Below are 25,000 nucleotides of genomic sequence, written 5' to 3' on the forward strand. Positions count from 1 at the left end.
CATAATTATTGGAATTCGATAAGTTCTTAACGTAAGTCTGTCGAGTCTAACAAGAGGTTTGCAAAATTGTACCTTCCTAATTTTCTTATAACTAGTCTTCAGTATTGTTAAAGCCGTAACATGTCATTATGAATTACGAGATTTTTTAATGGATCTTCTAGCAAAGATTGTTGTTAATTTTTCTAGTTTCTGACATTTAGCACAGGTAATTAAAAACACACACACACACACAAATTCTCATTGTTGGCCTTGAGTAGTGTTCTATTGCCGCATTCTTTTTATCTCGTATTATTTCTCACGCCATGATTTTCAATTATTTACAATTTTTATAACCATTTTCTTATTGGAATTCGTAACACGTAACCTTCCTATTTTGTCTGTTTTCTCTGTTGCGTTCGTATAAGTTTTGTTTTTTCGTTGTAACTGATATATTACCTCTCTGTCCCTTTTCTTTGATGATTAGTTGAGAATCACTTTTCGTAATTCTTTTGAACATAAATGACACACTCACTCAGTAAGGATCAATTATATGGTTTTGTTTGTTCAATGTCGGGACTTCATCACTCTGGAAGTAAAAATTTTCTAATTCTGTGAGTAGATAGATAGGTACACCGTATATTCTTTATTTAGATAGATAGGTACACCAAATATTCTTTCTTTAACAGAAACACGCTTCATCTTGTGTTTTCAGAATTAAATTCGCCATCAACAATCAAAAATCCCCTTAAGGAGATGTTACAGAGAGAGAGAGAGAGAGAGAGAGAGAGAGAGAGAGAGAGAGAGAGAGAGAGAGAGAGAGAGAGAAATCTGTCAAGCTTTCATCGTGAGTTCGATCGCCAATAGCAACGATGACATGATGAATAAATAATTATGAACCGCCTTGCTGGAAAGTTTCTGAACACGCGAAGGGTCTCCCTTATATTCGGATTTTAAGAAATTTATCGGACTAAGAGAAGTTTGACTGTTGGTATTTAGTCCAGAATTCAAAGGATAGTGGTTTCCTTATGGAGTCTATAATAAGGTTTTTTAACATGATCATTTTTTTATAACAACATTGCCTGTAGGCATTACTGAAGATCCTTTGCAGCGTCCCTTCGGCCCCAAGCTGCAATCCCTTTCTTTCCTTTTACTGTACCTTCGTTAATATTCTTTTTCTTCAGTCTTACTTTCCACCCTCTCCTAACAATGGATTCATAATGCAACTGCGAGATTTTCGGACTGTTACACCTTTTAAACCTTTTTATTGCCAATTTCCGTTTCAGCAATGAAGGATCTCATAGGTACCCGCGCTTGGTGTTTGCATAAATTCTATATTCTGTTCTATTCCATACCGACATTTCGCCAATTCCCTATTTCCATTATCCTTCTAAATTGCTTATATAGCTTCTAGAGCCTTTTTCATGTAAAGGACATAGTAAAAAGCAGTCTAATGCCTTTAGCTCAGACCAAGAGAAGACAAAAAAACAAGGAATAAGACTTCTGTTATTTGTGTATTTCAAATAAAATTGTTTCATTTATGTATTTGGAAAAAGTCAGGAATTTACAATAAACCCTATAGACAGGATATCGCTTGCAATGGGCCTCTTTCAGATGATATTGGAGGTTCCAGAATCCTTTCAGCCTGCCAGTAGAGTTGCTTTATGCCTTTTACTTTTATCCATTCTGTATGGTCTCTCTCTACTCTGCTCAGTTCTTCGTTGGACGCGTCAGTAGAGTTCTCGGCTAGCACTCTGCCAGGCCCGAGTTCGAGTCTCCGTCCGGCCAACGAAGAATTAGAGGAATTAATTTCTGGTGATAGAAATTCATTTCTCACTATAATGTGGTTCGGGTTCCACAATAAGCTGTAGGTCCCGTTGCTAGGTAACCAGTTGGTTCTTAGCCACGTAAAATAAGTTTAATCCTTCGGGCCAGCCCTAGGAGAGCTGTTAATCAGCTCAGTGGTCTGGTTAAACTAAGGTATACTTAACTTTTCTTTATTTTGCTGTCCAAATTCCTTAACTTCACCTTGTACCAATTTTCATCTTTCATTTAAGAGCAGATCCTTCTATTGACGTGTGAGATAACAGAAATATTACCAACGTCTCGTTGAATTCGTTTCCATAAGTAGGTCATAGTTCAGAGGTCCATATCACGCCCCATGTACCCTTCAACAGTTAACCACACGAGCCTCCCTTGATGGTATAAGCTACCTCAATCTGAATCAACCAGCCAGCGTTTTTGAACCCGGTAGGAGGGTAGAGCCGTCAGTGCACCTCATGCGGTGCACTGTAGGCATTACTTAAGGTTATTTGTAGCGTCCCTACGGCCCCTAGCTGCAACCCCTTTCGTTCCTTTTTCTGTTTTCATATTCTCTTCTTTCTCCATCTTACTTTCCACCCTCTCCTAACAATTGATTCATAATGTAACTGCGAGGTTTTCCTCGTGTTACACCTTTCAAATCTTTTACTGTCAGTTTCCCTTTCATTGCTGGATGACCTCATAGCTCCCAGCGCTTGGCCTTTGGCCTAAAATGTATATTCATTTCAGTTCAGTTCAGCATTTTTGAAGTAATTTATAATGATAATAGTAATGATATTGTTATTATTGTTTTTATTATTATTACAAGCCCAGTTCCAGCTGTAGTTGGAAAAGCAGAATTCTTCAAACCCAATGGCCCCAGTAGGGAAAGCAACCTAGTATAATAACAATAACTTGAGTTACAGAGAGAATTACTGCACGTCGAGCTAAAATCCGGATGGAATTTTTGAGTAAAGAAATATCTTTTTCCATAAAAAAAGCCAGCGACACCCAAAAGTGTTTACCGATACTCGAGAGTTAAGGACAACATATATCCTATTGATGACGATGCCATAAATATGACGAGAAATTGTAATAATACTTCAGGGCGCAATGCTACGTTGCCTTAGTTTTCCTGACTCAAATGCTCGCTGTGTGTTTATATTTGCTTATTGTGGTATGTATTACATTGTATTTTCTACGGTCGTGGTCTGGAAGTTGGCCTTTGAAACGCGTCCCCGTTGCTTGGTTTCCGAATAATAATAATAATAATAATAATAATAATAATAATAATCATCATCATCATCATCTGTTTAGCCTGTAGGTATGTAAATAGTCACTTATGCGTGCAATAAAATTATTTTATTAATTTGGAGCATTGCCATTTGAAAACATTCATTTTATGTAACTGATTACCTATAACTAGTATTTGATTGTGCGGTTCAGGATTGTACAATAACTTTTAAAATACTTACCTATCGATACTTTGCAGGCTAAACCCTGCTGTTTAACCATCTCCCCTTATTTTCTTGTTTCCTTTGGCAATGGGTGCCCATTCCATACGGTCCTCCATTTAAAAGAGGTCGAAGTTCACCTGCTTTATCTGTTTGTCTGTTTCCCTGTCAGTTCAATTTCAGTTCGGAACTTCCAGAGGCGTGCCCGTAAATAATGTGTGTTACCCTGTTTGCTTCAGGTTAGAGTCCATGACGTACCACGTTGTCAAACTGAACATCGTTTTGAAGTTATGCATTCCGGTTTTTTTTTTTTTTATCAATATTGATGCCAGTTCTCACGCTTATGAGCTGTTATACTGGCATTTTATAGATTTGGCATCAAGCACTAAGACAAACCTTGACCAACTGCTCTGAATTCCAGAATACTCTGGAGCAGTCTGTCATCCAGCAATTTAGTTCCAAGGAAAGCAACAGCAGATCCTGAACAAGACTTCAGCTGCCCAGGTAAGCTTCATTCTCTAGCAACAGACAGGTGCCACAGTGTGGGTTAGTTAGCCGCAGAAGCCGGTACCCTTTTTAAAAGGATGAAATTGCCAGAAGTTGCCAGCCATACGCCCTTTGGGAGTTAAAGTGAATTGTATGATGACAGTCTGGCTAGTACAGTTGGTAACGTGTTGGCCTCGTAATCTCTGGGACCAGCGTTCGCTCCCCGTCAAGGGGCGGATAGTGAGTCGTGACTGTCTACCAGATGGTTACTGACGTGAGTGACGGCGTGGTTGGGTTGGATTACCTGGCTGACGTCCGCCCGAGAAACAGTAGACTGTGGAAGGAGTGAAACTACCAAGCTTTAACTTCTAACTTTGCTTTAACCTTACGGATCGAACAACCAGTGGTGCAGACGTGTAATATTCCTTGACAATATAAAAAAAAAATACCTATAAATCAACTCGGAACGGCTTGGTATCGTTTCCTAGGTATTATTTTAGTCATTAAAAACTCATGTTTACCGTTAAAAAATAAATTAGAAACTGATACTACCAAATAGTATAATAGTCCTGCTCTTGTCATTTTCAGGTGTCAGTACGACCCTTGCCATTAGATGGAGGCATGTAAGGTTTGCTGAACGTTTTTTGTAATTTTTTTTTCTTATCAAAAAACAAGGGCGTTAAACGTAAGTACAGCCTTCCTACCTTGTCTGGGGTTGGACGTATGTGAGTGTAAAGTTTCATGGCAGAAGTGAAGAGCGTTTAGTACAGATATCCGAACCAATCCAGCAGTATCAGGTAGCCAATCCACCCACATGCTTACGACCCCATATTGCTGTATTTTAAAGACCGGAATTGTGCTTCATGCATTATGAGCACCTTCGTGAGAAGGCGGCGATAGCATGGCGTGTGATGGCATACTTTTACGATATGCATTGGCTGCTTCGTAAAGTTTTCAGTGAAATTGTTTGTAGATTTAACACGAAAAACCCTTGCGTGCGGCGTAGTGCATTTCTTTCACAAAGGACTGTTTTCATCTCGAAATGTTACTCATTCGATCAAGTGATGCTGATTAAATGTGTTCGTACTCATGCACAAAAGCAAATACTTCAAGCACACACTCGCAGGTACACACACAACACACATATATTATATATGTATATATATGTGTGTACCTGTGTTTGTAATGTTGGAAACTACTACTACTACTACTACAATAATAATAATAATAATAATAATAATAATAATAATAATAATAATAATAATAATAATAAAGATAAAAAATCATATAAATCCAAATGTCATTTACCCTGTAAGAAGAAATATACTGACTAACGTAATATATAGAGCGACCTTGAAGCAATCCATTGCAGACGGGCAATCCATCAATATCAGACATACCTAGTCTTTTCCAGTGATTCAGAATCGCTTTCCGTCGCCGGGTTTGTTCGTATTACGTAATCACTAAGACTTAACGAATTTTATTATTGTTGTAGGTTAATTTTTCTACGAAGAGTCGATTATTTCCCATACATGATAAGTTTACATTATGCCAAAGATTATTTTTTAGTTTTCTGTAAAAGAAAACTATTGTGCCGGCTTTGTTTGTCCGTCCGCACTTTTTCTGTCCGCCCTCAGATCTTAAAAACTACTGAGGCTAGAGGGCTGCAAATTGGTATGTTGATAATCCACCCTCCAATCATGAAACATAACAAGCTGCAGCCCCCTAGCCTCAGTAGGTTTGATTTTATTTAAGGTTAAAGTTAGCCATAATCGTGCATCTGGCAGCGATATAGGATAGACCACCACCAGGCAGTGGCTGAAAGCTTCATGGGCCACGGCTCATACAGCATTATACACTGTACAGAAAACTCGATTGCGCCGAAGATACCGGCGCGTTTTGTACTTGTTTTTAATGTGCAAATTGTTTTGTTTTGTGTTTGGAAGGGAGGGGCAGATTGCTCTCATGCTTTGTGGATTATTTATTGTGACAATAATTGTTTAAATGTGAGGCATACGGTTTAATTGTGAGAAAATTATTCTTTAAGCCGAGGAATTATATTTATTTATAGGAACCGCTTTCGAATGAGATGAGATTGCGCGGATTTTTTTAGGATCAATTTTTAAATATGGTAATTATCGTATACACTGTAAGTTATGTTTTCAGTTGCTGGGATTAATAATTTAATATGAGAGGGTTAGTATTCCTTTATGTAGATCTCAATTTATGTTAGGCGGATTGTTATGTCAGTTTTAAGGATTATTTCTCATTATTTTTCTAGTTATGTGATTTTTTTTATCATGCACATTATTTTATATGCTGTTCGCATCTTTTTGCAAGTTATTTTTTGGATTTTGGGCAGACACTGTTTACTGTTCTGATTAAAATTATATGATTTTGCTATGTAACAATATTTTCAAGCTGCACAAGTTCCTCATTGGACGGGTTGGTATCGTTCTCGGTTAGCACTCTGCTGGGCCCGCGTTCGATTCTCCGACCGGCCACTGAAGAATTAGAGGAATTATTTCTTGTGATATAAATTCATTTCTCGGTATTGTGGTTCGGATTCCACAATAAGCTGTAGGTCCCGTTGCTAGGTAACCAGTTGGTTCTTAGCCACGTAAAATAAATCTAATCCTTCGGGCCAGCCCTAGGAGAGCTGTTAATCAGCTCAGTGGCCTGGTTAAACTAAGGTGTGCTTAAGTTCAAGCTGCACAGATAAAGCTCCTATAAAAAGGGAATTTTTTTCTGTTAAAATAAGTTTATATACTTTGCGGATTATTTTTTTAACTATTTATGAAATCCTAATCTATTTGTGTGTTCTTGTCACTGTGAGGAATTTTAAACTTTTAACAAGATTTAGTTGCGATGAAATTTCTCTTTTAATCAGTACAAATAAATATAATAGATAAGGGAGGACTAAAACGTTGAGAAATATGGAGATCACAGCCAAAAAAGTGATGAAATCACAAAAGGGTAGTAAAGCCCAGCCGCAAGAGACAGATATGGAGGTCAGGGGGTACAAAGGAAGGGGCAGGGCGAAGGACTTTACTCCACAACCTGATAAATTATGATGAAAGCGAAAAGTAGAAGTAGGAGTCTTTTCTCAATCAGTATAGAAAATGACTGCCATTATAGTACGTACAACGCTAACCATACCTGAAGAGATAGACACGGGCACTTCTTCAAGCAATACAATTTTGAAAGACATATCTATTCAGAAGTGCTCGATCGTATAAACGCAACGCTTCTTTGTGGGTAACATATTTTTGTTTTTTGGGCGGTTTCTTCTTTCTTCTTCTTTGTCATCGAGAACAATACGGACGAACGCATTCCGATCGTTGCTGTTGCTTTATTGGAGTCTACATTAATGGAATCAAGCGCTCTCGCATATTTTTCGCATCAGTGGTGCCAAACCGAAGCCTGTTCAATATGCGTATTATAACGGCACTCGCTTTCTTGATTTCATCACTTTGTTGCCTGAGATCTCCATTATGTTTATTTGTACTGATTAAAAGAGAACTTTCATCCTATTAAACAAGGAGGCCGACGGCATGAGCAACTGAATGCTTTTACTAAATCCAATCCGAAGTTCAACACAAAATGGAAAGGGGATGTGGAGGTGGTGAATGGATAGACCTACCTATTTGAAGATGTAAGGTTTGATGTGACGGGGAGGACAGAAGGGGGAAGAGAATTCCAAACGATCTCTATACATTTTCATATACCTTATGCGTGTTTTCACTTCATCACGTACATTTGTGTTAGTCGTCCTAGTTTTGCCTCTTTTAATAACATCAGCCACATCTGTCAGTCTTACAATAACATCAGCCACTTCTGTCAGTCTTATAATAACATCAGCCACATCTGTCAGTTTTACAATAACATCAGCCACTTCTGTCAGTCTTATAAAAACATCAGCCACATCTGTCAGTCTGTCAGTCTTACGATAACATCAGCCACATCTGTCAGTCTTACAATAACATCAGCCACATCTGTCAGTCTTACAGTAACATCAGCCACATCTGTCAGTCTTACAATAACATCAGCCACATCTGTCAGTCTTACAATAACATCAGCCACTTCTGTCAGTCTTATAATAACATCAGCCACTTCTGTCAGTCTTATAATAACATCAGCCACATCTGTCAGTCTTATAATAACATCAGCCACATCTGTCAGTCTTATAATAACATCAGCCACTTCTGTCAGTCTTATAATAACATCAGCCACTTCAGTAAGCCTTGGAACGTAGGTTTATTAACCGTTCTGACCACGATGGTCGATATTGCTTGCGGTGTGCCTTGTGCAGTGCAGTAAAGGCACTGCTGAAAGTTTTTTTTGTAGCATCCCTTCTTTTTTTACATTTCACAAGTTACCTACTGTCCGACTTTTCTGTATTTTTTACTTTACTTAATTTTTTTATTTTATCTTAGCCCAGTATCCATTCCTTATTACCCCGTACCGTCGTTGTACTACATTAGAATGCTGGGAACCTAATAATAAACCCCTTCTGAATCAATTGACTGCACTTTCTAGGTTGCCAATAATTTTGTCGCAATTATCAGTTTTTGGAAAGGGTCCTCAGTTCTGAAACAAATGGCTGCTCTTTCTAACTTTATAGCTGGCTATTCATTAGTGTCAGGTAGACCTAAAAATAAACCTTTTGCGTCGCTGTTATCACCCGAAATATACATACATCGAACCTGACATTAGTCGGTCAACTGTGTTACCAGAAACGGAAGCAGGAACAGTGCAGCTTTTATCATCACTTTGTTGAAATTATACAGTAGCTCATATAGCCTATATCTATATCTCTGTATGTATGTATGTACGTACGTATCTCTCTCTCTCTCTCTCTCTCTCTCTCTCTCTCTCTCTCTCTCTCTCTCTCTCTCTCTATATATATATATATATATATATATATATATATATATATATATATATATATATATATATATATATATATATATATATATATATATATATATATATATATATATATATATATATATATATATAAATTATATATATATATATATATATATATATATATATATATATATATATATATATATATATATATATATATATATATATATATATATATATATATATATATATATATATATATATATATATATATATATATATATATATATATATATATATATGTGTGTGTGTGCGTGTGTCAGAAAAGCAGCAGTCATGGGCGATATATTCATTACTAGGAGACAAAGTAGACACCATGTGACAATTTCACAAAGCTTTATTAGCGATATTTCGGAGCCTTGCCCCATCATCACAACTGTAAAAAGACGAATATATATATAGTATAATAAAAAAAGAATCATCCTAAAAATACCAACCTACCTTTATAATAAAATCCACAAGACATAAAATACTAAGAAAATTACCATCTCGAGCAAAGAGGAAGCGAAAGGTCCCAAAGTATGGTCATGCCAGGTAACGAGGGGCAGCGGTAGTTTGATTGTTCAGTTTTGAAACTACTGTTTTTTCTGAAAATCGATTCGAAGACAGGAAAGTGTTGAGGGGAAGACGCCCGTGTAAGGGTTTTAAATTTCCATTTCTTTATATGTTCCCGAAAACTCGAGATTTCTGGAGATGACAACTGGACACCTGGTCGATAACTCACACCCCTGTGGCTATATATGCCGACATTAAGAAGCCTTCGACATGCCCCGACATATTTTCCCGAACTACGTGCGGGACACGTGAATACATAGACTGCATTAGATATCAAAAGGGGGCTCAATTTGTCCTTGTATCTAAATAAGGACCCAATAATTAGTGGGTTTGCTGTGATTAATTGGAATTTCAGGCCGGACAGTGTTATCGTATAAATGGTTTAACTTGGGTATGAAACACTCTGTAATTAATAAAACCATGAAACAGAACGACATTACTGGTAAAGATCTTATTTAAAATAATTTGAATTGTTTGAGTTCTTTGCTAGTGTCCCTTTTGAATTGGTGAAAGTGATAGTGAAGGGGGATGTAATAAGAAGTGAAGGTAGTTTGAAAAAAAAAATGGGTCAGTTTGTTTAAAGTAGGTATGGTCATGTTGAAAGATTTATTAAGGACAATATTTTTGTAAAGTGATGATTCTTATGTATTTGGAGCGATTGATACTGAAGTTTTGTAAGTAGGTGATTCATCCTCGATTTGACGCTAGTGAGAAACAGCGATGTTAATTTGTCCATGAGCAACCCGTTATTAGGAAAAACAGTTTTGCATGAATAGTATATAAAACATATATATATATATTTATATATATATATTTATATATTATATATATATATATATATATATATATATATATATATATATATATATATATATATATATATATATATATATATATATATATATATATAAAATATATATATATATATATATATATATATATATATATATATATATATATATATATATAATATATATATATATATATATATATATATATATATATATATATATATATATATAGATATATATATATATATATATATATATATATATATATATATATATATATATACATATATATATATATATATATATATATATATATATATATATATATATATACACATGTATATACATACATATATATATAATATACACATACATGTTTATACATATATATTATATATACATGTATATTTATATACACATTTATAATACATATATGCATCTAAATTCCCGACTCACATCGGTACCGAACCCCGGTCTTTCAGATGATAAGCCAGGGCGTTAGCAGTTTACTCACATAGATCATAAGAGAAGGTGGAACCTGGTATCTTAGGTGGTACCCTGTCAGGGAAAAACCTCAGGTATGGGGCACTTAGGTTCCAAGTTACTTTATGATCTAGGTGGGTGAATTGTTAATGCACTGGCCTTTTATTTAAAAAAAAAAACCAGGAGTTCGGGCCAGAGGTGAGTCAGCAATTCATTCCTGGGAAACACGTTCTCATGTTTTCATTATTTCTTTCAAATGTACATTTATTTATACTTATATATGCACATGTGTGTGTGTATATATATATATATATATATATATATATATATATATATATATATATATATATATATATATATATATATATATATATATATATATATATATATATATATATATATATATATATATATATATATATATATATATATATATATATATATATATATGTATATATATATATATATATATATATATATATATATATATATATATATATATATATATATATATATATATATATATGTATATATAATGTATATATACATATATATATATAATATATATACATACATACATACATACATACATACATACATACATACATACATACATACATACATACATACATACAATTACGCAAATGCAAAAGCCTGTTAATAGAGGATTGATAATGATTTATGCCTGTAATAGCATAAAGCTCAGTAAATATTAGCAAATGACGTCATCGGGGAGAAATTACGGCCCACTCATGTTAACTAATCAAATATTGGAGTGTTTGGCCATAACGAGCAAAAGAAAAAAAAAAGTAACTGGTAATTTCGTGCTAAGTTCGGCTATATTTCACTTATTTCATGAATAAAGTAAAATAGAGACAAGTAAAAAATGCGCTGAAGTTTCTTCGGCGCGCAATCGAGTTTTCTGTACAACCGTTAAAGCTCATAATCAAGGCCACCGATAATAGAGCTATCTTTCGGTGGTCTCGGCATAATGCTGTGTGAGCCGCGGCCCATGAAACTTTAACCACGGCCAGGTGTTGGCTTATCCTATATCGTTGCCAGAAGCACGACTATTGCTAACTTTAACCTTAAATAAAATCAAACCTACTGAGGCTAGGGGGCTGCAATTTGGTATGTTTTATGACTGGAGGGTGGATGATCAACAAACCAATTTGCAGCCTTCTAGCCTCAGTAGTTTTTAAGATCTGAGGGCGGACAGAATAAAGTGCGGACGGACAGAGAAAGCCGGCACAATAGTTTTCATTTACAGAAAACTAATAACAGGGAAAGTTGAAATAAAGCCTAAAGCAGCGTCAGTGAACTTGTTTGCGGCAGAATAAAAGACGCTCGTGTTTTTAATCTTGTTATATCGCCGTAATAAACGTACACCGCTTGTGGTTTTCCCCATTACAAAAAGTGAAGGCTTATGAATATTACCACCGTAGGGGGTAGTGCCGCCAGTGCACCTCATGCGGTGCACTGTAGGCATTACTTAAGGTTCTTTGCAGCGTGCCTTCGGCCCCTAGTTGCAACCCGCTTCATTCCTTTTACTGTCCCTCCTTTCATATTCTCTTTCTTCCATCTTACTTTTACCTCTCCTAACAATTGATTCATAGTGTAACTGCGAGGTTTTTCTCCTGTTACACCCTTACAACCTTTTGCTGTCAATTTCCCTTTCACCGCTGAATGACCTCATAGGTCCCAGTGCTTGGCCTTTGGCCTAAATTCTATATTCAATTCAATTTAACCCATGAATATTGTTCTAGCGGGCAGTATAATGGCGAAATTATAAAATTATGCAAGAAAAAAAGCTAATGTAATAACATCTTCAAAGTACATCGGTCAGACACTTCTTGTGTGTAATGCCCCTTTTAATATGCAAAAAAAAAAGATAAATAAAAATAACTTACATTACGCAAATATCCCCCAATCAATGATTGTCAGTTGATGATTACTTTGCCCTTAGAGAAATAGATTGAGTGAACGCGGGAGTAATTGGTAAACAGATCAGGCAGGCATAATTCGTTGTGCAAATAGATACAATTGATGTTTTACCGAGGTACTGTTTTGTTTGATGGGTTGTGCATTGCGCAGGAGGCAAGATATGACGGGAATACATACATACATACATACATACATACATACATACATACATGCATACATACATAGGTGTGTATATATATATATATATATATATATATATATATATATATATATATATATATATATATATATATATATATATATATATATATATATATATATATATATATGTATGTATGTGTACGTATGTAATTTATATACTAAATAAACGCATACAGTATATATATATATATATATATATATGTATATATGTACTAACTAAATATACACATATAGTATATATATGTATATGTATATATATATACATACATAATATATACATAAATACATACAGGAATATAGTCGAACATGTGAACATTCAATAACTAGCAAATGCCATGAGGTTATTTCATGTAGCTTTTAGCGAAAAGTAATAAATACCTAGGACCCATTTTCGGAAAGGCACAATACTTGCAATAGTTACGAGCGCATCCAGTGCCTATTCCGGCAGTGCTTCGTCCTCCGTTGTCATGCGATCATATATGATTTAGAAAAGGACTTATATAAAAGCGAAACTCTCTCATAAAATAACCCCCAAAAAAAAATGACGAGAAGAATACCTCTCTTGAAGGAGGGAAAATTGTTAGTAAGGAAAGAAAAATATATAAAATTTTTGGGTTCTCGGAGAATTGTCCCGACACGGAATTAGTCATTGATTGAGAAGTAGAATTGAAGTAAATCTAGAAAAGTTGAGTTATTTAGTAGAAGTAGACCATATATTAAAAGGTTTAAAGGAGTAAAGGCAGGCTGTAGGCGTCTCTTGCGGTAATGGGAAAGGAATGAGAAAGTTCTGAAAAGGGAAACAAGAAAGGTGACTCGTATGAAAGGCAGTGATGTCTCCTGAGGTTAGGAACGTGTGGATAAGGTTACGCGCTCATTGAAAGTTGTAAATAAAATCGAAATGAAAATTATTGTATAACCTTAAAAAGTTAAAAGTTTCATTTAAATTTTTTTTAACAATTGTTTTTATTTTAGCCGATAATTTATCAGTGTTCTGTTATTGTTTTTGTCGTGTTAGTGGTGTTATTTCACCAATCATTATCTTTATTTATTATTATTATTATTATTATTGTTGTTGTTGTTGTTGTTGTTGTTGTTGTTGTTGTTGTTGAAGGAGAGGTCATTAGATGTGCCGTTTATCTTTTGAATGACGCTTTCAGTTCTTCTAGTTTTCCTTTTTAATTCCTTTTGGGATAACTTCCCTAGATCTCATCAAAGCTCGTGGAGAATGAGCAAGGAAATACTAAAGGGTAATCTTTTATTTTGTATTCACAATTACAACAGCTAATTTCAAAACAGCCGACGCATTTCTCATTAGTATTCCCCTTAGGACATCTTCAACATGGGTCCTTGTCCTTACTGTGATAAGGTGCCAAAGGCAGTAGGGAAGGCTTTACCAGTCAACGGAGACGGTAACTTTGTCGCAGTATCATGTAGTTTTGTTCTCATGCGGACGCAAAATGAGTTTTGTTAATGGAACAATCGAAGACCCGGGTCAGGATTAGCTACCATCAGGACCCACTCAAGTCTTAGTGAGGCCAGGCCACCCTGGACCAATCGAAGGTCAGCGGGCCAACCGTCAGACAAAGGAAGGTCTAGAGATCCTAAGATTTGGAGAATATTGACAATTTTCTACGGTTTCTTTATTATTTATTAAAGTATTCTTATCAAGCTGTAAATTGTGGTCTCTTGCAAAACGTTCATAAACGACTCATTGAGCTTGAAGGTTAAGCCATTTTAGCTGACAGTATTAAAGAACGGGTACTAGAGTTAAGAACTCTGGTTGGATGGGGATATGCATGTTTATATAACCTTTTTCTGTTTCGGGTTTATATAACCATTTCCTATTTCAGTTTGTCTGGTACCGGCAAGGTTGTCTTATATATATATATATATATATATATATATATATATATATATATATATATATATATATATATATATATATATATATATATAATCGTGTCGTTTGTGTCCTTGTTCTTTCAATATATCTTGTCAGATTTATCGGATTCATTAATAGGTGTTAAATTTTTTTGTTTACTGTGGTTTGCATGGTTTATTCGTCGATCTTAAAGTTGGATTTACATTATTCCTGTGGAAATAGTAGATGCCGCAGTCTCCTTCAATGAAATTTTCCCCAACCAATAATATCGCATCAACTGAGCACAAGAACACAGGATATTTGGCATGACTTGTAATGATTTATGTCAGCAAACTGCTAACTGTTATGAACACCGTGAAATAACTACTGGCCTGGCTGTTACAAATGAGGTACGGATTAATATTTTGTAAGTCACCAGTGAACTGCCTTTTAGTTTCTAGAGTTACTGCAAAATTTTCAAGGAATTCCCAGCAATTTACCAATGAACTGCTGGGTAATTACAGTGGCATTATATTGAAATCTCCCAATTATCGCATTATTCCAATGAATTATTGGGTAATTAACCATAAATTACCAAGGTATTGTCTTGTAAATTTCGAAGAGAACGTCAGAAAATTGCCAATGAGTAACTGGACCATTACAATTGAATTATGAAGAAATGGCAGGGGTATTTATCAGAAGGCTGTCAGAGATACATTGTTTTAGACAATGAATTCATTACCAACAAGCAAAAAGCACCAGATCTTTTATTTTGCCGCAGGAATTTAGACAATGCAGTTTTTAATGCAACCTCTTTGATGAGTATGGATATTGCGCTTTTATATTAGTAACAACAGTGACAATTATAGTGACATTTTCTAATGGCTTGATGCTATAAAACAGCGTTTTAAATAAGCAGAACATGACATTCATGTTAAGTCTTCGACAGCTGGAGAGAGAGAGAGAGAGAAAGTTAAGCATATGTTAGTTTAACCAGACCACTGAGCTGATTAACAGCTCTCCTAGGGCTGGCCCGAAGGATTAGACTTATATTACGTGGCTAAGAACCAATTGATTACCAAGCAACGGGATCTTCAGCTTATTGTGGAATCCGAACCACACTGTGGCGAGAAATGAATTTCTATCACCAGAAATAAATTCCTCTAATTCTTCATTGGCCGGTCGGAGAGTCGAACTCGGGCCCAGCAGAGTGCTAGCCGAGAACGCTACCGACTCGTCCAACGAGAGAGAGAGAGAGAGAGAGAGAGAGAGAGAGAGAGAGAGAGAGATGTGTGGAGTGAGCATCGATGCAGAAAAAAGTATATTATGCTCCAGAGTAATAAAAAATGTCATAGACATAACATAGAAACAGATAGACAGATAAACTTCTTATAACAAAATGCTATAAGGCTTCTTATGACAAAATGCTATACAACTTATTATAACAAAATGGTGTGACGAGAAAGCCTTGGCTAATCCAGTGGTTCTCAAATTGTTTGGTATCGTTACCCCCGGCAGTGGGGTGATAGATACCCATTACCCCTACCCCATTCCCCTTCAGTTATGTTTCACTCGCTTATATCACAAAGAAGACTCTTCGTGGCATTCTTATTATCTTTCGGGATAGAAGAAAACGAATGTTGGGGGTATAACTTGCATAATTATCATAAAAATTACTCAATTTGCCTCTGTATTTATTAATTTATTTATGTATTTATTATTATTGTATATAAAATTACTGAATTTTATTCTGAAGAACTATTACTTTTAGAAAGTGCCTCGTTACCCAACTGAAAAGTTAAGTATACCTTAGTTTAACCAGACCACTGAGCTGATTAACAGCTCTCCTAGAAAGGGCTGGCCCGAAGGATTAGATTTATTTTACGTGGCTAAGAACCAACTGGTTACCTAGCAACGGGACCTACAGCTTATTGTGGAATCCGAACCAATTATAGCGAGAAATGAATTTCTCTAATTCTTCATTGGCCGGTCGGAGAGTCGAACTCGGGCCAAGCAGAGTGCTAGCTGAGAACGGAACCCACCCTCCCAACGAGGAACTACCCAACAGAAACGGCTTCATTAATCCCACGGGGGGTAATGAACCCCAGTTTGAGAACCACTGATCTAAATAAACCTACACAATTTCGCGAGATAACTAAATGCTGCCGCGCGCACTTCCCGTAGACTGTCATTAACTTTATCGGCACATTCCGCTTCGTCAATCGATTGCCAATGCTTTCGACAACTGGAAGGAGAGGCCCTTGTGTAATGGTCGCGTGGCTGCACTCGTGTGTGAATATTTATTTTCTTGTGTCAGTATGTGTTAGCTGGAAAAAATGTCTTTGTTCTGCTTAGAGGTAGTCCTTTACGTTTCCGCCATCAACCCGATTGGGTCAGGTCAGGTCAGTTTCTCAGTATGAAACTGTTGACATGTGCCAGAATTATATATATATATATATATATATATATATATATATATATATATATATATATATATATATATATATATATATATATATATATATATATATATATATATATATAGTGTGTGTGCATAACTGAATCACGGAGATAGCCACGAAGGGAAAGGTGAAACTCAGGTGATTGCTAGACCTTTCGACAGACTGCTAAGTAAAGGACAGTAAGTCGAGAGGCCTAGCACCACTCCTATATTGTTATATATATATATATATATATATATATATATATATATATATATATATATATATATACAGTATGTATATATATATATATATATATATATATATATATATATATATATATATATATATATATGTATATATATATGTATATATATATGTATATATATATATATATATATATATATATATATATAGTATGTATATATATATATATATATATATATATATATATATATATATATATATATGTATATGTAGTGTATATATTTAATAGAAAACTTGAATAACTTGGACAACATCAAGTACTCAAGAATGCTCATCAGTAGTTTTTTGAGTCGTTACATACACACACCCATTTGTGTGTATTATTGTGGAACAGTATTTGTCCATTAAATTTTATGATTACGTGCAGGGGGAAGTAGACGTATATGTTTGCATTTATGTTTACATTAATTTTTTCATCACATGTTCGCGAATGTATGACTGCCATAATGAACATGTTTGGGAATGTTCATAAAGATGTGTGCTCGCTTATAAAATGTACTTTGTTTGTGTCTGTGCGTATCAATGGCATATATTTTATAAAAAGATGAATCACATACTTAAAAAGACGACTAATCTCCTCATAATTTATTTTTCAGATGGAAAACAAGAAGTGGACGTCAAGAAAAATCAGGTATGAGGAATGTGGAAGAAACACTTCTGGAAATCACGTTGCTGTATGACAGTATACAACTAAAAGCATAAAGGCAGTAATCACGTAATGAATTCAGTTATACAATGACGCGACAAATACTCCTAGTGTCACGATGCCAGTGAAAACGAAGAAAATCATGCGAGTCCTTTGAAGTTCCCTGACATGTTTTTCGAGGTAGAACTACCAGGGCCCGACGTCGAACAGGCCAGCAGTCATGGAACCCTCCCCTCTCTGCCCTCGGCGAGGTTCCGCAAGGGGCGTGACTTAGGATTCATTCAAGTGGTGAACGAGGCTGCCACCCGTTCTCGGCACCGGTCGAATCTGCCCGATACTACTACGGAGTCCTTTGCTCTGAGAGGCTCGGAATCCTTACCTAATTTGAATAAGGACCCCAGCCAGGACAGGTCACTTGACAGGAAGGAAAGCCTGTCGTTCGTATGGTCAAGGAACGTTAACAAACTGAGGGACATCCGTCCTGGGCGAGAGGGAAGATCGAGAGATAAGAAGTGGGACTTGGCCCTAGCCGGAGCGGCGAAGGGGAAATACTTTAACTTCCAGCGAAGTCAAGACTCGGAAGTTTCGGCTGAAGATGTTATTACGGGGAAGGGCTCCTTCAGTGAGATCGTCGTGGAACTCACCAGCCGCGATTCGAGCCCGATGACCAGAGCTCTCCAGGAATTAATCCCCGGGGTTAAAAATTTCCGCAGTCGGTCTCTCCTCTCCAGGGGATGCTCGAGACACGCCCCTCAGGGGTTTCCCCAGATTAATAACGGGGAAAATGCAGGTAACACGAAAACGAGAGTCCCGAGGGACCCTGCCGAGAGGAAGCGTTCTTTCCTCAGGAACACAGAATTTGCCCTGCAGGAAATTCGGAGGTTGCAGGAAAGCTCTAGGACTCCCCGGGTGTCTAGGCGCATTAAAAAGGATGGTGATGTCACCAGTCCTTTGCTCTCCATCACTCCCAGAAGTTCTTTATCAAGGACTCCTTTGTCATTGGAAATGTTCGAGGTAGAGGCTTCTCTCAATAGCAGCGCATCATCATATGACAAGTCGCTTCCAAACACCGAACCTCTCGACAACGCTGTTTGCCAAGATAGAAAAAAGTTCCCAGGTGAGTGGTACTCTTTATTTAAAGTGTTTTACATTCAAGACCTTCCATTTTTTGTAAGATGGGATGGCGATTCAGCAAAACTTTAATTTGAGAATGAACCACATTATTATTTTCTGCTCTTATTGCCAGTTTTATTACGGGGATATTTACAAGACTCGTCACATTCAAATTTGGCCATATAATATCTTGTTCGAATATAGAGGCAAATACTGTAACACTAGGTAGATAGTAGATAATGTATGTTAAGACGACGTGTCCGAATTTGTAGGCCTCAGGAGAAAAAAACTGGAAGGTGGTGGGACATCCCTGTAGGAGGATATTATTTATTAGGGTTACAGTAATTCAAGGGAAATCTCGTCTTCCTACCATGCCATTTTAGTAATAATTTCGAAGTTTTTTTAATGTTTAAAATAGAATTCAGTCAGACACTTGACATAAACACCCACTCCACTAAAGCAAACTGATTTGGGCATAGTACGCTAAAACCCAATGCACCTCTTTTGTCCTAAGCGGTGAATTATGCACCTGGCAATTAGTTGACTGTGGTAGATCATAATCAGTGCAAAGAAGGGTAATTCGGCTGAATAAACAATATCTCCTTGAAGCGCCGAAGTTAATTTACCTCACTGTTTGATGTGGACGCTGATTATCCTCATAAATTGTGAGCTGATAGCCTCTTAAGGATATGTTTTGGGGATAATCGCCGCAGAAGTGGCTGAAGAGGATTGCGCCCGGGGTCCTCCATCGCAGAGTGCTGTAATTGGTCAGGGGATCTGCAAAACGACGACCACCCCCGGGGTATTTAAATCCTTCACTGAATGCCGCATAATTGCACGGGGATATATTTCAGAGCGACCACCCGGAGGGTATTTAAAATGATCGTGAATTTTGTCAATATATGACATCAATATAGGACGTTCATTTTTCCCGGCAAATTACAAGGGGTGTGATTACCTGCAATAAACTGCAGTGTAATTTGAGGGTCTGGGATTGAATATGCCTTGAGTAGTCGCCATCTCCCTACTCGCTCCCCCCTGTACACCCCCACCTAGCTCCCTGGCCCAATTCTTCTTGTAAAGAAACGTAATAGCAAGCGTTCAGCGTCCCTGAAGAAGGACAGTCGTGCAGGGAAACTAGAAGAGGGATAATTGAATATTTATGTGCGTGCTTATGTTGTTGTATGAATGTATACTTTCAAATAAATGTTATTTCCATACGCTTATTTATTTGTATTATATAGACTTTGCTCTGGCGTATGTCAACTCAAACGCAATCATATATATATATACATATATATATATAATTTATTTATATATATATATATATATATATATATATATATATATATATATATATATATATATATAAATAATACATTTCCACCCTCTGCTAACAATGATTCATAGTGCAACTGTGAGGTTTTCCTCTTGTTACACCTTTCAAACCTTTTACTGTCAAATTTCCTTTTCAGCACTGAATGACCTCACAGGTCCCAGTGCTTGGCCTTTGGCCTAAATTCTATATTCAATCCAATTCAACATGGTCAAGTATCAGGGAGCTGGAGTTGTTTTAAGGTACGGTCACAAGGGTTTAAGGGATGATCATAATTTCTCCAATTATGTCTGTTTTTGCCATCATCTTCAGTTCATGATTAGTTTTTCCTTGGACATTGGTTCCCCCCTTAGGGAGATAGTGCCGTCAGTGCACCTCAAATGGTGCACTGTAGGCATTGCTTAAGGGCCTTTGCAGCGTCACTTCGGCCCTTAGCTGCAACTTTTCATTCCTTTACTCTACCTCTTTTTCTATTCTCTTTCTTCCATATGACTTTCTAGCCTCTCTAACAATTGTTTCACAGTGCAACTGCGAGGTTTTCCTCATATTCCACCTTTCAACCCTTCTTGAGATCATTCAGTGCTGAATGACCTCATAGGTCCCAGCGCTTGGCCTTTGGCCTAAATTCTATATTCTATTCATGGGCTTTGGTTCCTGGACATAATGTACTCATTCAAGAGGCAGTGCTAGGAACTTTGAGTGACAGGGGCATTGGTGAAAATGACCCGAGGGTGCTTTGTATGGTGCTGTGTTCCTCGTTGCCTCTGGTCGTCTTGCAGATGCTTTTTCTTTTGTGTCTGCTGTGTTCTGTTGACTTGTTCCCAGTGGTATTTTTTTTTTTTTTTTACCTCTGAGGTTGAGAAGAGGTGAAGGGGACAGGTTTGCCTTTCTTCGGTGTTGCCCATAAAGATAAATGTATATGTATATATATATATTATATATATATTTTACTAAAAGGACCTCATTCAAACTGGATGGTATCTAACAGAGTTTTTTATTCAGAAAAAGTTACAAGCTTTCTTGGACAAACAGTCCACATTATCAAGTATTCGTACAATGATTGTACGGATCAAGGTCTAAAGAATATTCTTTAGACCTTGGTACGGATAGGCTACTTGATAATGTGGACTGTTTGTCCAAGAAAGCTTGTAACTTTTTCTGAATAAAAAGCTCTGTTAGATACCATCCAGTTTGAATGAGGTCCTTTTAGTAATATACACATATACATATGTAAATATATATAATATATATATATATATATATATGTGTGTGTGTGTGTTTATATATACATATATGTAAATATAATTACATTCAACCTCGGAATACACACCGAAGGGGAATTAGCAAGTGGTAAGCGATCCGTCACCAGATGAACTCGAGAAGCCGAATGGTTGGGAACGACTTCTCGATTACGCTCTTACTTGGCTGTAGTGGTACCCAGGACTTACTGGTTGTGCCTAACTGTAAAATCGTCGTTTTCCATCCAGAAGGATAGCGTTCTCCGTTTCCCAGCTTTATATATGGCTTGATTTGTTGATTTGCTTATTTGTGCATTCGCGTTTGTTACTCTGAATTGAGTTGAATATAGAATTTAGGCCAAAGGCCAAGCACTGGGACCTATGAGGTCATTCAACGCTGAAACGGAAATTGACAGTAAAAGTTTAACATGTGTAGCAGGAGGGAAACTTCGCAGTTGCACTGTGAATCAGTTGTTAGGAGAAGGTGGAACTTAAGATGGAAGAAAGAGAATATGAAAGGAGGTATAGTAATAGTAACGACAGGGGTTGCAACTAGGGGCCGAAGAGACCCTGCAAAGAACTTTAAGTAATGCCTATAGTGCATCGCATGAGGTTCACTGATGGCACTACCCCCCTGCGGGGGTTTGTTACTGTGGGTGTCATAAAGTTTTTTGGTGGGTTTAAATTACCTGTGACAGTTACTACCCACACCCACTAGTTGAGGTATAATACCAGCTAACCTTCATTTTAACTTTTCATTCTGTTTGGATTTAGTCTTACATTTTTTCTAGAAATTATTCATGAGGATTTCGTTCTGGTATGTTCAAGTTGATGTTAACCATACTAATAATTTATTTGTTTTGATGAGATTGGAATGAATGTTTTACTAGATTAGATTTACTCTTACTAATAACTGAATTTAATCATATAAATGAGGTGGATTTTCATCATATTGATTTGCTATGATATTGTTACTAATGTTGAGGTGAGTTTCATAATACTAAATTTTATTATATTATTATTATATCAATGAAAATTTTGGTAAACGTTTCAGTGAAGTCAGGTGTTATCCATTACATTGAAGTTTAAAGCGTGAGTATAATGAACTTTGATATTATATAGGTGTAATTTCATGTTAGAAGTGGACAATGAGATTTGATTGGTTTCATTAACGAGATTGTTGGTTTCATTAACGAGATTGTTGGTTTCATTAGTGAGATTGTTGATTTCATTAACGAGATTGTTGGTTTCATTAACGAGATTGTTGGTTTCATTAACGAGATTGGATTAAATCTTGTGAATGTGATGAGAGAGGCTGTCAGATTCATATACTGTAATATAGCCCTTAACAAGTGAAACGTGGATTGATTTGATATATGAGATTTAGTTCAATCTCGTTAATGCCTTTTGACTTGACATTAAGCTGACAGACGAGATAAAGCAAGACGAAAATAAATGTTCCGATCTCGCTAAAGTAAGGTCATGAAACGAGTCCAAGGTCAAGGCAAGACCTACTTAACTTGGGACATCGAGTGTGAGTGTCGTGGTAGTGATAGCAACTTATAGATTAGCACTGTGTGTTGACAGTCTTCTTAACCACCCCCCACCACCCCCACCCCTCACCACTATCCATCCCCCCTGTCCCTACCCTACTTCCTTGACGAATAAGGTCGTGCTGTTGACAAAAATTTAGGTCTCTCCAGTGATTAACTCTTTTTATCAATTTGTAAACGTGCAGAAATCCGAATGAAGATGTATTGATGTCAGTTGATGTCACTCATTATTTTCCAAATTTTTTTCTTTGGTGTTCATTATATAGGACAGGTGTTTTTTTTCACTATACTGCACATTCACGTCTAATACATAGTTATAATTTTTTTCTGTAATGCCTATTCAGTTGTTTGGATTTTATTCTATTTTATTCATGACATCTTGTGTTGTAAGTTCCTGACCATCTTCCTCGTCGCCGTGGAAATGTGCTGATTAATGATAATTTTAGATTTGTTAATCTTTCTACGAAAAGATCAACCAAATTTTTGCATTTTCGCCAGAATTATGGTTTATCCTGAATATTCGTTAAAATTATGTAATTTGACACGTGGAATTATCGTTATTTGAAAAATGCTACCGGTCATTTGGATATATATTAAGAATGAAATGCAAAGCAGTCCATTAAGTGATTTTTTGTTTTTCTTTTTGTTTTACGTTGAAATTACGGAGAAGTGAATAAGAAAGGTATTACCTAGACCATTACGATTCTGCATGAATTATGATATAATAATGATGATAATAGTAATAATAAAAGTAATAGGATATTGATAATATTAAGAGTAACATCGGAACTCCTAAATAAATAAAAAAATATCCTGATGCATGAAACGCTTACGTCATATTGATCTCATAAGTATGGTAGACGACAGCACTAAAAATGATATACATCATATATTATTGAAGGTAACTGATGAAGACTCGAAAAAGAGAGTTTTACAGATAACCTGGCAATTTTGTTCTGATCAGGCAAACATTTTTTTTTCTATATCAACAAACATTTTCTTCAGGATTGGGATTTTGTCGTTTCTTATATAGTAAAGAGATCAAGATTGAATATTTAGTTGCGTGTCTCGTAGAAAAGAAATTGCCCCCCTTTACATAATCTGTTTACATCAAATAATTGATTATCTGTGCATATCACATATGTGGCTACGATATCACAGGACTTCTAGATTTATACTTATATTGATAGGTAAAATTTTTCAATAGAATACACATGAAATAGGTAAAAAAATTAACATTTAAACTGAAATAATTATAACAAAAAAATCGTAATTATCGATTTTAGATTCTTTCAACAAAGCATTTTTGAAAATCTTGATATCCAACATCAGAGATTTGAAAATTAATAAAATCTCTGCTGCTAATCTTGTCTGTCTGCACATCCTTTGTTAATTGGGTAATCTAGAGAGTAATAGTACTGGATGACAAGTCTTTGCATTTTGTGAAGTCTACCCGTCTCTGTCTGTCTGTTTGATAAGGATACTTTCACTTGTCAATTTTTAAAGAATATTCGTGATCATGTCTCTTCCATGTAGGGAGTTAGTGCCGTCAGTGCACCTCATGCAGTGCACTGTAGGCATTATTTAAGGTTCTTTGCAGCACCCTTTCGGCCCCTAGTTGCACCCTTTTCGTTCCTTTTACTGTATCTCCTTTCATATTCTCTTTCTTCCGTCTTACTTCCCACCTTCTCCTAACAACTGATTCATAGTGCAACTGCGAGGTTTTCCTTCTGTTACACCTTTCAGACCTTTTACTGTCAATTTCCGTTTCAACGCTGAATGACCTCATACTCTCAGTGCTTGGCCTTTGGCCTAAAGTCTATATTCAGTTCAATTCTGTGATCATGATCATGTCTCTCTCTCTCTCTCTCTCTCTCTCTCTCTCTCTCTCTCTCTCTCTCTTGATTTAAGAGATCGCATCCG

The 25,000-nt window shown here is 36.0% G+C and overlaps 1 protein-coding gene across 1 annotated transcript in view; it reads left to right on the top strand.

Moving 5' to 3' along the window:
- LOC136830372 (uncharacterized) overlaps positions 1–25,000 on the top strand; it is a 225,882-nt gene that overhangs the window by 26,858 nt on the left and 174,024 nt on the right. The window contains exon 2 of the mRNA XM_067089907.1: positions 17,788–18,954. Coding sequence (XP_066946008.1) covers positions 18,006–18,954 — 949 coding nt within the window. The 5' untranslated portion in view covers positions 17,788–18,005. The remainder of the gene's footprint in view (positions 1–17,787; positions 18,955–25,000) is intronic.

Source organism: Macrobrachium rosenbergii, chromosome 46 (genome assembly GCF_040412425.1).
Source record: "Macrobrachium rosenbergii isolate ZJJX-2024 chromosome 46, ASM4041242v1, whole genome shotgun sequence".
In the NCBI taxonomy this organism is placed as follows: domain Eukaryota; kingdom Metazoa; phylum Arthropoda; class Malacostraca; order Decapoda; family Palaemonidae; genus Macrobrachium; species Macrobrachium rosenbergii.